Raw genomic sequence first — 19,315 nt, 5'->3', positions numbered from 1 at the left:
AACAAATCAGATATGTGTATGATTATATGTTCATATGACTACATCGAATCTGTCTATGACAAAGATGTATGTGAATAATAAAGTTTAGTAATGTTAATTTTTTCTTTGTTGTATTTTATATATACCTGTGGATTGGACTTTGGAATAAAGAAATAGTTATAGGTCTCTTTCTCTGATCTCTCTTCACTCGTGAACCATCATAAAAGCCAACAATAATCCTATGTAAAATCCTCAGGAAGCAACTACTCAGAGAGAGGTCTAATACAATAAATATAACAGATACAAACACAATATCATATCAATGTCTTGTTCTAATAGGTCTTATTTTGACCATCAAAAGTCCAGAGTTCCCTAATACTGCCCTTCTTGCCTTTCTGAACCTTGACAAACTAATAAGATGCTTTCTGAAGGATAAAAATATATTCTTTACGATTCATACTTTTACTAAACATTTAGGGTAAACCATACCTTGGCAGTAAAGACTGCTTGCCGGGCCTCTGGTATCATATAAAGTTGCTGAATGGTGGATGCCAAGTAACACGTTGCCCCAAGATTAGTCAGACCAACAAATCGGCATTCTGCTCGAACATCATCATGGGGCCAGTAGTCCCACTTATAAGGAGTATGAGATGCTGGAGGCAATGTAGAGGATAAAATAGTTATAATAAATGTTTTAAAAGATTCCTCAAAAATAACAAAGGGAAGTAATATATTATCTATGCAAGTGCAGTAGGAAATATACATTGTAAAAGAGACAGATAACTTGTAACTGCAGCAACAGAAAGGTGGAGATCAAGTCATTTTACTGAACAGTGGGCTTAGAGATGAAGATCTAAAAAGAGGTGTAGCTATGTTCGACTACATAAGAGAAAATATAGCTAAACAAAATAAGATTTAGAAATAAAACCTAAAGAAGCATTACAACCAAGGAAAAGACAAGGTAATGTATGGGGGAATCTAACTCATATTGTAGCATTAATATTATGCCACTACTATAAAATAAAACAGAATAAAAACTCATTCTTACATTGCATGTGCTGTGCCATAACCCAGTTGTGTAACAGCCTGTAGTTTTCAACTGAACCTTTTACCATTTCCACCAGTAAGTCATAAGCAGCAGCCCTTGAAGAATGGGATTTGCATTTTGGCTGCTGCCTGTCTTTCAGGCTTGGCAGTAAGAACAGCAAATTAAAGATGTCTCTCAAAAATTCCTGTAAAACAATAATTCAATCAGAAAAACTAATAATTTTAGAAGTTTTCTTTCTTGATTTGGCTATATTAAGTCCTCTTCAACTAACATGCTGTGAATGCACATAAGTACTTAATACCTTAAGACAAAACTTGTCCACCAAATCCGTTCAATACAAAAATTGTAACTAGATCCATTTTATAAAATCATGGAAAGCAAATCTCCTTGGGCCAGCTGGAGCTGGTGCAGAGAGAATGCTCACAGATCACTGGGTGGGGACTGTCACTGCAATGACTAGACAGGAGAGGAGAACTAAAAATCAGGTAAACATGAGAGTAATTACGAATAAAGGTTCATTGAATCATAGCCAATACAGGCCAGTTCTAAGTTAAATGCCCAATGAAGCAGAAGGAAACAGCCAAAAAAAGAGAATTTAAAGGGTGGCACACTGACTTCTTGAGTTTTCATACTAGAACTGGAGTAGAACAGAGGAGTAGCCTAATGGTTAGAGCAGCAGACTACAAACCAGGTAAGCCAAGGTTCAAATTCCACTGCCGCTCCTTGTGACCTTGGGCAAGTTACTTCACTCTCCATTGCCTCAAGTGCAAACTTAGGGCCAGATTCATTAAGGCTTTTCTCCCATTTGGGTCTATGGGAAAAACCCTCAGCGAATCAGGTACTTAGACTGTGAGATCTCTCAGGACAGGGAAATACCTACAGTACCTGAATGCAATCCACTTAGAAGTGGCTGAAAGGCGAAAAATAAATGAAAATAAAAAAAAAACCAAAAAATACCAGCCCTTATAGGCAGAGAAAAGTACTTTTGCTTGCATGAAAAAAAGGGCAGAGTTAGGTTAGGGGAGTGAAAGCATGAGCAGGAATTTAATTTTTAAATCTCTGCACATAGTTTCACCTGCATACTTTGCACTTGTTTCCATGCAGATGCAAAATACATGTTGTGCACATCAGCTACATTTGAAAATGAGTTTGCAGGACTGCATATCCTGCAGGCAGTATCAAAATTGTAGTCAGACATAGTAAAGGATGGGTACCGTGTGTGAACTAAATGGGGTATCTTGCATGCTCATCTTCCCAAGACAAAACAGTACAAATGAGGAAGACATCAAACTGCCCTTGATAAGGAGAGAGATCTTGAAAGTGGTCACACTCTATGGCTGGCAACTGTTATATATCCTTGCACTGTAGACATGAATAATTGAACAGACTGGATGGGCTGGTTGGTTATTTTTTGCTATTACTACTATTACTACCTAGAGAATACGTGCATTTTGCCCATAACAGTTCCTCTATAAATTTCTAAATATGTCCCAGACTTTTGTATAATTCTTGTTTGCAATTCAGCCAGTAAATGCTGCATATTTTTCATTTTTAAGAAAAGTGCACCCTCAAATCATTCATGCAGAAAACATAGAACCAAACATAGAAATGACAGCAGAAAAGGACCAGATGGTCCATCCAGTCTGCCCAGCAAGTTTATGGTAGTATCTGCTGCACCATGCAGGTTACACCCATGCTTATCAATTTCCCAGACAGTAAAAGTCAGGGTCCTCATTGGTTGCTGTTTGAATCCAATTCCCAGTTACCCCTTGCCATTGAAGCATAGAGCAATGTTGGAGTTGCCTGAAAGTATCAGGCTTATTGGTTAATAGCGGTAACCACCACATCAGCAAGTTATCCCCATGTTTGTTTCCCCAGACCGTAAAAGTCGAAGCCCTTGATGGTTGTTGTTTGAATCCAATTCCCCTTTTCCCCCTGCTGTTGAAGCAAAAAGCCAAGATGGAGTTACATCAACAGTATGAAGGTTGATTGGTTGAGAGTAGTAATGGCCACACCAGCAAGTTACCCCCATGCACTTTTTTCTTCATTTCCATCCTCTAGCCTTTAGGGATCCACAATGTTATCCCATGCCCCTTTGAATTCTTTTACTGTTTTTGGCTTCACCACCTCCTCTGGAAGGGTATTCCAGGCATCCACCATCCTCTCTGTGAAAACATATTTCCTGATGTTGGTTCTGAGTCATCCTCCCTGTAGTTTCATTTCGTAACCCCTAGCTCTACTAATTTCTTTCCAACAGAAAAGGTTTGTCGAATGTACATCATTAAAACCTTTCAGATATCTGAAGGTCTGTATCATATCTCTCCCGCACCTCCTCTCTTCCAGGGTATACATATATTCAGATCCTTCAGCCTCTCTGCATAAGTCTTCTCATATAGAACCTGCACTATTTTGGTCGCTTTTCTCTAGACTGCCTCCATCTTGTCTTTGTCCCTTTTGAGATATGGACCCCAGAAATGAACACAGCACTCCAAGTGAGGGCTCACTAAGGACCTGTACAAGGGCATTATCACCTCCTTTCTCTTACTGGTTATTCCTCTATGTAGCCCAGCATTCTTCTGGCTTTAGCTATCGCCTTGTCATATTGCTTCTCCATCTTCAGATCTTCAGACATTATACCCCAAGATCCCTCTCTTGGTCTTTGCAAATCAGTCTTTCAGCTCCCTACCAAATACAGCTCTCTTGGATTACTGCCCCCCAGATGGATGACTCTGCACTTCTTGGCATTGAATCCCAGCTACCAAATCTACAACCACTCTTCCGGCTTTCTTAAATCTCTTTTCATTTTCTCCACTCCTTTGGGTGTGTCCACTCTATTGCAGATAATAGTATCATCCACAAAAAGACACATTTTACCTTCTATCGCTTCTGCAGTGTCGCTCACAAAGATACTGAACCTAACTGGTTCCAAAACCGAACCCGAGGCACTCCACTTAACACGGTTTTCTCTTCAGAGTAAGTTTCATTTACAATTACATTTTGTCTCCTATCAGTCAAGTAGTTTCTAATCCACGCCACCCTCTTGGCACTCACTCCCAAGCGTCTCATTTTATCCACAAGCCTCCTATGCGGAACTGTAACAAAAGCTTTGCTGAAATCCAAGTAGATTACATCAAGCGCTCTTCCTCGATCCAATTCTCTAGTCTCCCAATGAAAAAAGATCAAGCAGATTTGTCTGACAGGACCTTCCTCCTGGTGAATCAGGTCCAGCAACTCACCAGATTATAGACAGTTCACTATCCTTTACTTCAGCAGAGTCTCCATTAATTTTCCTACCACCAAGGTGAGGATAATTAGCCTGTAGTTTCCAGCCTCCTCTCTGCTACCACTCTTATGAAGTAGGACTACCACCGCTCTTCTCAATTCTGCGGAACCATGCCCATTTTCAGGGATCTATTGAAATGGTCCTTCAGCGGACCCGCCAGCATGTCTCTGAGCGCTCTCAGTATCCTGGGGTGTAATTTCATCTGGCCCCATGCCCTTGTCCACTTTGTTTGCCTAGCATCTCCCATACATTCTCTTCTGTAAATGGAGTTTCGTCTACTCCATCCCAATATACAGTCTTGTTAGCCAGCAACTATCCCTCTCTAGGGTCTTCTTTAGTGAATACCAATCTGAAATATTTGTTTAATATTTCTGCCATTTCTTTGTCACTCTCTACTCATTGCTCCTTGTCACCTTTCAATTTCACAATACCATTTCTGACCTCCCTTCTTTCACTAATATATCTGAAAAACGTTTTGCACCTCACTTTACCTCTTTGGCCATCCTTTCTTCTACTTGACATAAGAACATAAGAAAATGCCATACTGGGTCAGACCAAGGGTCCATCAAGAACAGCATCCTGTTTCCAACAGTGGCCAATCCAGGCCATAAGAACCTGGCAAGTACCCAAAAACTAAGTCTATTCCATGTAACCATTGCTAATGGCAGTGGCTATTCTCTAAGTAAACTTAATAGCAGGTAATGGACTTCTCCAAGAACTTATCCAATCCTTTTTTAAACACAGCTATACTAACTGCTCTAACCACATCCTCTGGCAACAAATTCCAGAGTTTAATTGTGCGTTGAGTAAAAAAGAACTTTCTCCGATTAGTTTTAAATGTGCCCCATGCTAACTTCATGGAGTGCCCCCTAGTCTTTCTACTATCCGAAAGAGTAAATAACCGATTCACATCTACCCGTTCTAGACCTCTCATGATTTTAAACACCTCTATCATATCCCCCCTCAGTCGTCTCTTCTCCAAGCTGAAAAGTCCTAACCTCTTTAGTCTTTCCTCATAGGGGAGTTGTTCCATTCCCCTTATCATTTTGGTAACCCTTCTCTGTACCTTCTCCATCGCAATTATATCTTTTTTGAGATGCGGCGACCAGAATTGTACACAATATTCAAGGTGCGGTCTCACCATGGAGCGATACAGAAGCATTATGACATTTTCCTTTTTATTCACCATTCCCTTTCTAATAATTCCCAACGTTCTGTTTGCTTTTTTGACTGCCGCAGCACACTGTACTGACAATTTCAATGTGTTATCCACTATGACACCTAGATCTCTTTCTTGGGTTGTAGCACCTAATATGGAACCCAACATTGTGTAATTATAGCATGGGTTATTTTTCCCTATATGCATCACTTTGCACTTATCCACATTAAATTTCATCTGCCATTTGGATGCCCAATTTTCCAGTCTCACAAGGTCTTCCTGCAATTTATCACAATCTGCTTGTGATTTAACTACTCTGAACAATTTTGTGTCATCTGCAAATTTGATTATCTCACTCGTCGTATTTCTTTCCAGATCATTTATAAATATATTGAAAAGTAAGGGTCCCAATACAGAACCCTGAGGCACTCCACTGTCCACGCCCTTCCACTGAGAAAATTGCCCATTTAATCCTACTCTCTGTTTCCTGTCTTTTAGCCAGTTTGCAATCCACGAAAGGACATCGCCACCTATCCCATGACTTTTTACTTTTCCTAGAAGCCTCTCATGAGGAACTTTGTCAAATGCCTTCTGAAAATCCAAGTATACTATATCTACCGATTCACCTTTATCCACATGTTTATTAACTCCTTCAAAAAAGTGAAGCAGATTTGTGAGGCAAGACTTGCCCTGGGTAAAGCCATGCTGACTTTGTTCCATTAAACCATGTCTTTCTATATGTTCTGTGATTTTGATGTTTAGAACACTTTCCACTATTTTTCCTGGCACTGAAGTCAGGCTAACCGGTCTGTAGTTTCCCGGATCGCCCCTGGAGCCCTTTTTAAATATTGGGGTTACATTTGCTATCCTCCAGTCTTCAGGTACAATGGATGATTTTAATGATAAGTTACAAATTTTTACTAATAGGTCTGAAATTTCATTTTTTAGTTCCTTCAGAACTCTGGGGTGTATACCATCCGGTCCAGGTGATTTACTACTCTTCAGTTTGTCAATCAGGCCTACCACATCTTCTAGGTTCACCGTGATTTGATTCAGTCCATCTGAATCATTACCCATGAAAATCTTCTCCATTACGAGTACCTCCCCAACATCCTCTTCAGTAAACACCGAAGCAAAGAAATCATTTAATCTCTCTGCGATGGCCTTATCCTCTCTAAGTGCCCCTTTAACCCCTCGATCATCTAACGGTCCAACTGACTCCCTCACAGGCTTTCTGCTTCGGATATATTTTAAAAGGTTTTTACTGTGAGTTTTTGCCTCTACAGCTAACTTCTTTTCAAATTCTCTCTTAGCCTGTCTTATCAATGTCTTACATTTAGCTTGCCAATGTTTATGCTTTATCCTATTTTCTTCTGTTGGATCCTTCTTCCAATTTTTGAATGAAGATCTTTTGGCTAAAATAGCTTCTTTCACCTCCCCTTTTAACCATGCCGGTAATCGTTTTGCCTTCTTTCCACCTTTCTTAATGTGTGGAATACATCTGGACTGTGCTTCTAGAATGGTATTTTTTAACAATGACCATGCCTCTTGAACATTTTTTACTTTTGTAGCTGCTCCTTTCAGTTTTTTCTAACAATTTTTCTCATTTTATCAAAGTTTCCCTTTTGAAAGTTTAGGACGAGAGCCTTAGATTTGCACACTGTTCCTTTTCCAGTCATTAAATCAAATTTGATCATATTATGATCACTATTGCCAAGCGGCCCCACCACCGTTACCTCTCTCACCAAGTCCTGTGCTCCACTGAGAATTAGATCTAAAATTGCTCCCTCTCTCGTCGGTTCCTGAACCAATTGCTCCATAAAGCTATCATTTATTCCATCCAGGAACGTTATCTCTCTAGCATGACATTTTGCTTTCCTTATTTCTTTCTTCATCTCTCTCAATTTTAACAGATATTCTTCCTTGTGTTCCTTTTTTTGGGATCCTTTATACTTCTTGAACGCATTCTTTTTGTCTATTTTTTTCAGCCACTTTCTTAGAGAACCAGAACAGTTTCTTTTTCCTCTTACTCTTGTTTACTTTTCTAACATATAGATTTGTTGCCTTTGTAATAGCTCCTTTTAACTTGGCCCACTGTCCTACTGCATCCATTTTCTCTCAGTCTTCCAGTTCTTCCTCCACGTATGCTGAAAATAAGCAGCTGCCTGATAGCAGGATAAGTCATTTATCCAGCTAACTTTTATCAGGTCAATTTGGGGGGGGGGGGGGCAGTGAGCTGATCTGGGTGATGCTACATATCTGGTTAAGTTAACCGGATAAGTAGCAATATTCATTCTTATCCAGTTAATTGGATATGTTAGATCAGCTAAGTAGCGCCTTGACTACAGATATTCAGCGGCATGCCAGTGCTGAATATCGGGCCCCATGATTTTAAATCAGAATTTTCAAGATTGAATTATGACGTTAGAACCTGATATGATCTAGTGAAATAAAGGAAGAAGGAGCACAAGTTTTTTTCCCCCCTTTTTTGCCATTGTGATTGGGCTACTAAACACAGCCTATATATATATATATATATATATATATATATATATACCCCAATACGGTAAATACCATCAAGGAGCAAATGTTTATAAAACTGTGCCTATAGCATGGATATGGAGGAGATGACTCTATTAGAAGCCTGTAATTAGTCCAAGTCCTAATTAGTCTGTGCTCCCTTCGGTGCTATGCCCCCTCCTCATGCATGCTTTAATACTGATAGACACAGACTCCGCACCCACCACCACCATTTCACAGCTATGTACATTTGCCTAATAAAATGTACCTAACCAAACCTAATGCACATGCATTGTTTGTTTCTATCACCAGTGATGATGGCAGTACACCACTAACTCATCACTGTACATGGAAATCAGTGCAGTCTATTATCTAGGAGGAAACCCAGGTTAGATCACCCAGCTGGTGTGTGTTCATAATGCTTTGTTTAGCTACTTGTAGGGGAGAACTGTTACGATTCCTCCCATAGCTGGAGGCCGCTCTGAAGCTGGGGTCTCACCTGATCAGGTTGCCCAGGTTTTGCTCCATGGCCTGGGAGGCATTCGACGCCTTCGGGGCCTGCCTGAGGCCTGCTTCAGTCTTCGCCTGGACTTCCTGGTTTGGGCCCTGCCCTTCTCCCTAGGGGCCGGCCCACAGCTCTTCTCTCCAGTTATAGGGCCAGCCAGGTGTGGCTCATCTGAACTCCTCCCAGGGAGTTGCTTGTTTCCTGTCCTATAAAAGGACTACCTTTTCACTCAGTCCTTGCTTCGGCAATGGGACTAGTCTACCTAGGCTATATCTCCCTTGGACTTCCTGATGTTCCAGCTTGTTCCTGATGTTCCAGTCCTGATGTTCCTGCTTGTTCCTGATGCTCCAGGATGTGGGACCCATGCCTCCGAGAGTTCCTGCTTGTGTTCAGAGTTCCTAGACTCTTTCTTCCGATTCCTAGTTCTGACTCTGTAGGACCCTAGGGGTTTCCACTATCCTGTGCTGAGTGACTTCCCGAGCTTCTCCTGCTCTTCTTGTGGTCCGCAACCAGCCTCTGGGCTGTGTAGGGCGCGAAGGAGACAGTGTGGTCCACGACCATCCATTGGGGCTGCCCGTTGGCAATGGAATGGTAGGGCGCCTGAGGGTCCTGCTCATCCCTCTTGTTCCTGTTTTCGTCCTGAACTCCTCTGTGCTTTGCTCCAAGTTCCAAGGCCTTGCCTTATCCGCTTCAGTCCTGTGCCAGTCTGACCTCTGTCCGGTCTGCCGCCTCTGCTGCTCCCTGCGGCAGGTCCGAAAGGGCTAGGAACAGTCGGAGGACTGTTCAGAGACCATCATAATAGTGTCACACTATTATGGTGGTCTCCCGGGGCGTGTAGGTCGGCGGAGTGGCCGGGACTTGGACCGTCTTCACCACCGCAAGGGCACACCTCACTTCTCTTCCACCGAGAACGCCTTGGTATGCCAAACCTCGAGTGCGTGCTCGAGACTGACGCTAGCCATAACAGTTTGCCGAAGCCCTAACAAGAACAGTATACTCAGGTGTATTATTAAATACTGTATGCAATGAAGTTGAATTTTATCTCCATTAAGGCCTCTCTCAATTTTAACCTCACTTATCAAATGACTCTCCTTCAAAAGCCATAACTCCTCATTTACTTATAAAATTCTTTTAACCTACTTGTTCCTGGGAGAGTTCACAGAAGTTTACAGAAAAATAAATAAAAACATATTCAGGTACAATATGTAGGTTGAAGATTAAAAATAGAAAACATAGTAAAAGATTTAAAAAAGAAGAAGCCTGAATTACCGGAATGCCTGTTCGAATAAATAGGTCCTTGTGAAACTATCAAATGTGAGGAAATGTAATAAACACATGATAAATAGTAAGCTCTTCATCATTACCTGTCCTTCGCGAGAAAATTTAAAAGGTGGCTTGTGTTTAATAACACTAGTGGCAAGCCGCAGCAATCCTGTAAGCCCATCATCTTCAATATTCCCATCCTGATGGTCAAGGATTTCTCTGCTACAGAACAAGAGTAGGTAGAGTTGTTAGTTAAACTCTTTCTACACTCAAAGAAAATGAATGGCATGACAAGAAGACTTGCAATCAAAACTAACCTTCTAATGCAGTCAGCCAGGTGTCTTGCCAAAGAATCCAAATCAAGCAGCGTAGTCTATATTGAAAGTAAAAGGTAAAAAAATAATACATCAGGTATAATTGTAAATTGTCAAGACTAATCCAATAAATCTATAGTGTCCTAAAGAAAATGGGAAACTTTGTACATTGTGATACCTTTTTTAATGAACCAATGAAAAAGCAAAGCTACTTACCTGTTATTTCACAAGTTACATACATTGTTCACGTGACTGTGCTTAGCATCGAATGAAAATAATTCTTCCAGAACTTTCTGGAAAGGCCTAAAGGCTTTTTACTACCCATGCAGATAGTTCCCCACACAGCTGCAACCTCTCAGTTAAATATAATAGCTTTGTCTGGGGGAAGAACAACTCCAAAGGGAAGAAAGGAGGGAGCACGTGTGTGGTGAATGGCTATTTTCAGAGAATACCCATTTCCAAGTAAGCATCTTTGTCTTCTCTAAAGACAAGTAGTTTGTAGAGTCACATACTTGATTCTCCATAGCTAAAGATGGTCTTCAACAATTAAGGGAAGAAACACCAACAGGCAGGTCATATTTTGTTGGAAAAATCTCTTTTTTTTTTTATTCTGAACAGGGATGATAGCCCAATATTATAAAATCAGCCCTAAGAGGAATGTTGTTTGGTTCTGCCCCCTCAAAGAGACTATAGAAAACTGATAGTGCAAGTTTACTATCCTGCCAGCAAGAGTGTCTATACAGTAATGGGATGTTAATGAGTGGACTGAAAACCACACTATAGTGTAAATCATCACTACAGTCACCACCTATTTCTATTGCTGGGCCCCAACTATGGAATTATATTCCACAGGAACTAAGATTGGAAACAGACAAATTATTTAAAAAGGGCATTAAAACATGGCTATTTAAACAAGCCTACCAGGAGCTACTAACTTAACGATTTCAGACTATTGAATATATATCAAGGTAATGTATATTTTTTGAATTTATTATCTTTGCTCTTACTATACTGCCTCTCTATCAGTTTAAATATTATGATTATTTAGTTAACTATTTTATTTAGTTTAATATTTTATGTTATTTATATTATGAAACTATGTATTTACTTCCTTTTCTCTTTTGGAAATGCAAATATTTTTAAATGAATAATTGTTAGCTACTGTAAACTGGTTTGATATGTTCGCATGAAAAATCCGGTATATAAAAATTATTAAATAAATAAATAAATAGATCTTTTCAATTTAATAGAAGACCTCCTGGTAGATTCCCTTCTAGAGTACAGAAGGATCTTAGATATCTCTTTAACAAACAGGATCTGAGGGCAGAGATTAATAGAGCAATGTTCCTTGGTTTCACGTGATCAGAGTTGGGGAAAGTTCCCAACTTGACAGGTTTCCTCAGGGACAAAACCCAATGAAGTATAAACCAAATCTGTATTGGTCAAAAAGAAGCCATAAGGATCATAGTTCCCTGGTCCCTTCTATGTCCTATTAAGGTTTTAGCCAACAAATGTATGGGAAAATACGCATATGGAAATCCTGTCCTCCAGTGAAGGAAGAAGGTATTTTCCACCAGTCTGCCTTCTGATCTCTTTCTGGAACAGAAAACTTGTATCTTTCTGTTCTGGGCTGTCACAAACATGCTCGCCTTGGGTATGCCTCACTCAAAGAAAATAACATTAGCCACATCACAATCCAACAACCACTCATGGGAGTCCAAGTGTCGGCTCGGTTTTTCTGTCAGGATGTTGTCAATTCCTGCTCAGTACACATCTCTTAGAGTAGTCCCATGAGCGATGGCCCAGCCATATCTTGACAGTTTCCTGATAAGGAGGATGGAGTCTGTTCCTTCCTGCATTTTCAAGGTCAACATGACTGCTTGTTGTCTATCTTGACTACAACCCTGATTCCTGAAAGCCTTTGGAGCATTCAGAACTGCTTATAATTCCAGCAGACGAACGATCATGTTTGTGAAAGCCTAAAGGTGAACTTCCCAACTGAAAGGTCAATGCAAAAAGCTGAGCATTAAAACCATGCACTGAATTTCAGCGCACAGTTTCTTAACGCACAAGCATTTTTTTTAACCTCCTGATGCAGAATGCTAATGGTATGCTAATATGTTTCCCAACCTTTTCAAACCCAAGGCACATCAACTTTCACAGAGCAGACAATGCAAAATGTGGAGCAATGCTGCTGGATTTATTTCTTCAGTCAATACCTCTCCCCCATCTGAATGGCTCCTTTGCAATTGTATTTGTGGGTTATCCACAGCTTCAGAACATTCTTCAGTAACACTTCTGTGGGCTTCAACCACTATTTGACCCTGTGGCTATGCAAAAAGAAGTCTTGCCTTGGGTCCCTTTCTCGCTCCTCCTGTTGACTTTCTACTTCACTTTGTCCATTCTCAGATGTTTTAATAGGGGCACATTATCCAGCTGCCTGAACTTACTGTGCAGATGTTCCTGCTCCCTCGGCTCTTCACTGCCTACAGATTCCTGCTCTTTTCCCCCTTTCAGCTCTTCAAAGATGGACTTCTCTCTCTAGTGATATCCTTTCATTTCTTTGCTGTGAACAGATTTCCCCCACTCCTAGACTCCACTACCCTCTATATCAGATGTAGACAACTCCAGTCCTCGAGTGCCACAAACTGTTCTGTTTTCAGGATATCCACAATGAATATGTATTATTGCATGCAAACATCTCTCATGTATATTCATTGTGGATGTCTTGAAAACTATACCTGTCTACTGCAGTCGAGGACCAGAGTTGCCTACCTGCTCTGTATGCAAGAGAAAGTAGAAATCTGTACAATGAGGTACAATGCTATGCAATGAGCCAATTACCTTGGCTGCCACGTGTGTCTGCTAGCAGAGCCAGATTAAGGGGCAGGCCAACCAATAAGGTGCTGAAACCTCATCCAGGGGGAGGGGAGCGCGAATTACTAGCCTGCCCCATGTCTCATTCGATTTCTGGTTGCCAGAGCTCTTCCAGTGATGCTGCTTGCCAACACTCTGAGTGAATCACATCTAGTGCTCAGTTCATGGTCTGCCCATTTCCCTCAACATGGAAATAAGACAGAGGCTGGAAGGACTCAAAGGAAAATGATCAGGAGGGTGAATTGGAGGAGAAGGTATGTGCAATGGGTAAAATACAGGGCACAAAGTGGAGCCTGGCTATTTGTACCCTGTATTTTACCCATTAATTCTCAGTAGCTCATGCTACTGTAGCTAGGAAGGAGAGGCAAGGGAGACTACACATGTGCTCAGAAAGGAGGTCCTGCAACTTTAAGAGTCATTAGTGGTATCTCTTGCGGCTCTGAGATGCTGAGAGCAGTGTCCAGCTGCGGTTCTTGACTTGAGCATTAGGAAATGCTAACTTTTCCATGGCACACCTGATCAGGTCTGAAGTCACACTGGTTGGAAAGCACTACTAATGTATCAGAAGTTTTCAGAAATGCACTTAAACCAGAAAATGTATGCAAAAAAAAAGGTTTAGCCTACAACAAAACATGATTTGTGTGTACAAATCATATTTTATGAGCAGAAAAATGCTTTGTGCAAAGAATGCACTTTTTGCATTCAAATCATACTTTATATGCAGAAAACTGGATTTGTGCACATAAACCATGTTTTCTGTGTATAAAATGAGTTAAGGTCCAAAAAAACAAACCGGAAATTGATCCAATATTGCAGTAGCGACCAAAGGAAAAAAGGATCAATGAACACCAGGAATTCTTTATTGATCACCAAACGTAATAAAAGCCAGACTCAGGCAGAGTTTCACTCATAGAGCTGCTTCAGGGGCTATTCATTCTCTAGCAGATGACTTGTCTCCATATATCAGGTGAACATTTTTCATTGAGCTGAAAAACTTACTTTATGTTGTCTCGACACAGCTTGTCTGCCGGTGTCTTGAAGGTGTTTTTGTGTTCGAGAGAACCACTAACTTTAGTGGTTTAGATTCACTTATGCTCGACTGATACCCAGATATCAGCCGATGTGCAATGCAGACAAAGCTGTGTCGAGACAACATAAAGTACGTTTTTCAGCTCAATGAAAAATGTTCACCTGATATATGGAGACAAGTCATCTGCTAGAGAATGAATAGCCCCTGAAGCAGCTCTATGAGCGAAACTCGGCCTGAGTCAGGCTTTTATTACATTCGGTGATCAATAAAGAATTCCTGGTGTTCACTGACCCTTTTTTCCTTTGGTCGCTACTAAAATGAGTTAAGTACATGAAAAAACTCTGGAGTGCAGAATGCATTTTTCTGTGCACCTTTCTGCGTTGAGAGGTAATAGTTAATGCCAACATTAGCATGGAATTTTCATGCAGGGTGCCAATGTAAATTCATATTGTGTGCATAATTTTTTGTGGTAAAACTATTTGCTGTATTGATACAAATGTTTGCAAAGAAAAAATATATGAACTATGAGGGTTAAATTGTGTGCTGTGCGCATCTTATTGCATCAGCCCCCTAATTTGAAATTATCTATAGTTAAGAAAATGCCATACTGGGTCAGACCAAGGGTCCATCAAGCCCAGCATCCTGTTTCCAACAGTGGCCAATCCAGGCCACAAGAAGCTGGCAAGTAACCAAGTCTATTCCATGTTACCATTGCTAATGGCAGTGGCTATTCTCTAAGTGAACTTAATAGCAGGTAATGGACTTCTCCTCCAAGAACTTATCCAATCCTTTTTTAAACACAGCTATACTAACTGCACTAACCACATCCTCTGGCAACAAATTCCAGAGTTTAATTGTGTGTTGAGTAAAAAAGAACTTTCTCCTATTAGTTTTAAATGTGCCCCATGCTAACTTCATGGAGTGCCCCCTAGTCTTTCTACTATCCGAAAGAGTAAATAACCGATTCACATCTACCCATTTTAGACCTCTCATGATTTTAAAACATCTCTAACATATCCCCCCTCAGCCGTCTCTTCTCCAAGCTGAAAAGTCCTAACCTCTTTAGTCTTTCCTCATAGGGGAGCTGTTCCATTCCCCTTATCATTTTGGTAGCCCTTCTCTGTACCTTCTCCATCGCAATTATATCTTTTTTTAGATGCGGCGACCAGAATTGTAAACAATATTCAAGGTGCGGTCTCACCATGGAGCGATACAGAGGCATTATGACATTTTCAGTTTTATTCACCATTCCCTTTCTAATAATTCCCAACATTCTGTTTGCTTTTTTGACTGCCGCAGCACACTAAACTGACGATTTCAATGTGTTATCCACTATGACACCTAGATCTCTTTCTTGGGTTGTAGCACCTAATATGGAACCCAACATTGTGTAATTATAGCATGGGTTATTTTTCCCTATATACATCACCTTGCATTTATCCACATTAAATTTCATCTGCCATTTGGATGCCCAAATTTCCAGTCTTCTTTGTTTAGAAGAGGGAATTAGAGAGCCCAGGGTAACCATCTTGAACGTTTCACTTTACAAAAATTTGTTCAAGGTCATTACCATAGGATGAGATAGAATTCTCTTGTTTCCTTGGGGGATAGAAATTCCTTGGAGTAAAATACCCATCTTCTTTTTACAATAGGGCAGATTTGACTGCTATGGCCTATATGAGGGAGATTTCCAATCTGAGCAGGTCATGGTGTTTAGTAAACTTCAATACTATGAGCAGGATTGGTGCAATCGTAATCTCTCTTTATGATCTGAAGGGCACATCTGTCTGGTTAAAAGTCAACAGTTTATGAAAAATCTCAACTTTCCCCATAGGTATGTCTTCTGGGTTTCTGGCTATCTTCTCTGGATTCAGTCAAAAACCCATCCCCCAATTTGATTCAGTGACCATTTGAGGCTTAGAGCTCCTCTGGTCTTGATGCAAGGCCTTTAGTCCTTCTGTCTGGAATGAGTACAACTTGAAAACTGTTTCTTGGGTGGACCACTATGAACGCCTTGAGATGTGAAGGGTAGTTCAGATGTGCAGGAGATAGGATATGAACCACAGAATAGTGATTTCTCATGAACTCCTTGATCTTACCTCCAAAACAATTTCTACCACTAAAAGGCACATCTGCATGCCCTTCCTGCACATCCTCGAAAGCCTGAAGTCTATAACCATGAGATCCTATAACCATAGATAGCCATATCAGACACTCTTGATGCCATTTCAAAAGACTTGCAAGTTGCACACACTAGACATTATGTTATCTTTATTTATGTTGTGAGCTGCCCCTGTCCGGGGCAGCTCACAACAAAACATACATAGTAGTACCAGAATAGATATAGCATAGTAAAACAAAATAAAAGGACATAAACCAATATAATGGAAAAGCAATAAAATATTGCAACAAATTAACAACTACTTCATAAAACACAAACACAAAATACAAGTACGGATTTAGGAAAAAATTAGAATAAAACAGGTAAGCTAAGCTGGAAGATAAAAATATCCTCAATAAAATGCCTCTTCAAAAAAAAAGAAGTTCTTTGAAAGCTTCTTAAAAGTTTTCAAACAAATTAGTAAAGCCCTCAGGTAAGCTATTCCAAGATATGGGCCTGCAACTGAAAGTCCAAATTCCGAACTACAGATAAATGAATCTGCTTTTCACTCTCTTCACTGGTCTCTGATAGCTGACCAAACTCTGCCCATTTCATCTGAAGGAAAAACTTGGTGAATTTCTATATTCTTTTCAGGATGCAAGTATTGTATCATGTATGTTTGGAAAGAATGCTATATAGAATTAGAACATAACATTCTGATCATATTTCATACCAAAAATGTCAAGAATCTGAGATTTGTCCAGGGATACAGAAACAAATGTTCAATTTTCTAGCCTTTTTAGGACAGATTCAACTACCAATTATGGTAAGATAATTGGAGTTTGTGGAATCCTTCAACTGCTTGGAAACCATATCTTCTTCTGTACATCCTGGCAAAAAGGATGAGCAGGGCTGCCACGAACTCTTTATTTATGATTTATTAACCAACTTTTTGAAAAGAGTCACCAAGGGTGTTGTACTATCAGCTATACATGTTACAATATTAGCTTATGATAATTCCAAGTATTTGTTGAGCTGAGTAGAGATACCCTGGGATCGTCCTCAACTTGCAACTCAAAGGGGATGGTCTAAGCTATCCACTGAAAGGAAAGGTCTTTGCAGGGAGGGAAAACCTATTCCCTTCCTGTGGTGGAAAAAGCCCTAATGGGATGTCAGTTGAGTATCCCTCTTCTTCTTCAGAGCAGTGCTCCTCTGACAAATATCCAAGACCCTACTCCTCAGACTCCAACTCAAAATATACTGGCTGAATGGATATATGGGAATGCATCAACTCTGGAGCCCAAACTGTCTGTGATCTAAAACTCAGTTCACTGGGCACGGGAACTGAGTGATTTTGAGAGAAAGAAGCAGCTACTTACTCTGAACCTATTTAACACAGACTAGATATGGATAGTATTGAGGAAAGCTCAGAGAAGTGGACCTATGTTGGTGCTAACATGTTCGGCACTAAAGAGGAGGGTTGCTAAAGATACTAAGATGAGTCAAGGTACTTGATATCAAGATCTCAGTGTGTATGATGTGTTGTGCAAGCACTTCAGTGATTCTCCTACCCAACTCTGCTTTGAAGAGTGCCAATGAACACCAAGCATACCCTCATAGGACAATGACCATCCTCCCCAGTGTTCTGAAAGTCAATGTCAAAAGCTGCGGACTAGATCTCTGGAAAGCAATGCAGCAGCATCTGAGCTTGTAAGGTAAGTCATCTCCAGACAAGGCTGCTTTGGACAGTGTGGAACCTCCTAAAATTCCTTGATCTCAGAGCTCTGCATCAAAGATACACACTGATGCTCTGGAGGCTTTGCTCAACATTAACTTTTCTGCTTCAAGCTCAAGTGCTCAGATTTCTATACCTTGACTCTTGGGCCTGTTCTCTAACCTGAAGTGACTGAGGGTCTCTTCAGTACAGCTTGATCAACAGTGCTCAGTAATCCTCAAATTAAGTTTTCAATTCATTCTAATTTTGTTTGCAGGTACAGAATACAAGAACCCATCAGGGCCTGAGACCACTCTGGATGACATCTTTGCATAGATGTCACAGTCAAAAAGCAGAATTGCTTGTCTGTAACAGGTTTTCTCCAAGTACAGCAGGATGCCAGTCCTCATACATGAATATCATCATCGGATGGAGCCCAACACAGGAAACTTATGTCAAAGTTTCTAGAACTTTAACTGAGCCTCTCTGAGCATGCCCAGCAGGCCATTATACCATGCAACCATGAAGGGTTCCTTCAGTCTTATAACAGAGTTGAGGAACAAAATTAAATTAAGAACAATACCCACAAAATGAAACCCAACTCCATAGGGTGGCAGGCAGAGAACACCTGTTACAGGTAAGCAACTCTATCTCCAAGGACAAGCAGGATGGCAGTCCTCACACATTGGTGAATCCTTAGCTACAGGGTTGTCCGTCCCCCCCCACCATAAAATGGGGTCAAATAAACACCAAAAAAGTGCCAAAGGCACAACAATAATAAGTTTTGTTGGTTATAGAGGGGGGGAGGGGCAGCCTGAAAAGAAAGAGGTGGAAACAGAGTTGGGTTCTACACCTCAAACAGGTTCCAAAGGACAAATCGGTCAAAATTGCTATTTCAACGACCATCCCTATTCAAACAGTAATGCAAAGTGAACGAGTGGATGGAATTCCACGTTGCAGCTCTGCATATTTCCTTCATGGGGACTGCTCACAAGTGGGCCACCAACACTGTCATGGCTCTAACAGAGTGAGCCTTGACATGGCCTCCAAGATGCAATCCCGCCTGGGTAGAACAGAAGATGCAGTCTGCTAGCCAACTGGAAAGCATCTGCTTGGCAACAGCAATTCCCAACCTGTTCTGACCAAAAGAAGCAAAAAGTTGGGTGGATTATCTATGGGCTTCTGTCTGCTCCAGACAGAAAGCTAAGGCTCTTTTGCAATCCAAACTGAACAGGGCTCGTTCACCTTGGTGCGAATGGTGCTGGGTAAATAATGTTGGTAGGACAATGGACTGGTTAGGATGGAAGTCTGACACCACCTTAGGTAGGAACTTAAGAGTGCATGTGTAAGAGACCACTCTGTCGTGAAAAAACTTCATATAAGGTGGATAAGTCAAGAAGGCCTGGAGCTTGCTGACCTTGCAAGCTGAAGTGACCGCCACCAAAAATATGACCTTCCAGATCAGGTACTTAAGATCACAGGAGCCTAGCGGCTCAAAGGGAGCTTTCATCAGCTAGGCTAA

General features: G+C 40.8%; 1 protein-coding gene across 1 annotated transcript in view; it reads right to left on the bottom strand.

The window, feature by feature from the left end:
- Positions 1 to 19,315, bottom strand: part of USP34 (ubiquitin specific peptidase 34) — a 1,009,100-nt gene that overhangs the window by 404,169 nt on the left and 585,616 nt on the right. Inside the window, exons 39-42 of the mRNA XM_029593702.1 lie at positions 10,075 to 10,130; positions 9,859 to 9,979; positions 1,028 to 1,211; positions 469 to 632 (exon numbers count right to left, since the gene is read on the bottom strand). Coding sequence (XP_029449562.1) covers positions 469 to 632; positions 1,028 to 1,211; positions 9,859 to 9,979; positions 10,075 to 10,130 — 525 coding nt within the window. The remainder of the gene's footprint in view (positions 1 to 468; positions 633 to 1,027; positions 1,212 to 9,858; positions 9,980 to 10,074; positions 10,131 to 19,315) is intronic.

The sequence above is a fragment of the Rhinatrema bivittatum genome, chromosome 3 (genome assembly GCF_901001135.1).
Source record: "Rhinatrema bivittatum chromosome 3, aRhiBiv1.1, whole genome shotgun sequence".
Taxonomy (NCBI): domain Eukaryota; kingdom Metazoa; phylum Chordata; class Amphibia; order Gymnophiona; family Rhinatrematidae; genus Rhinatrema; species Rhinatrema bivittatum.
Note: the sequence above shows the minus strand (reverse complement) of the source record. Positions and strands in the feature narration are given on the sequence as shown.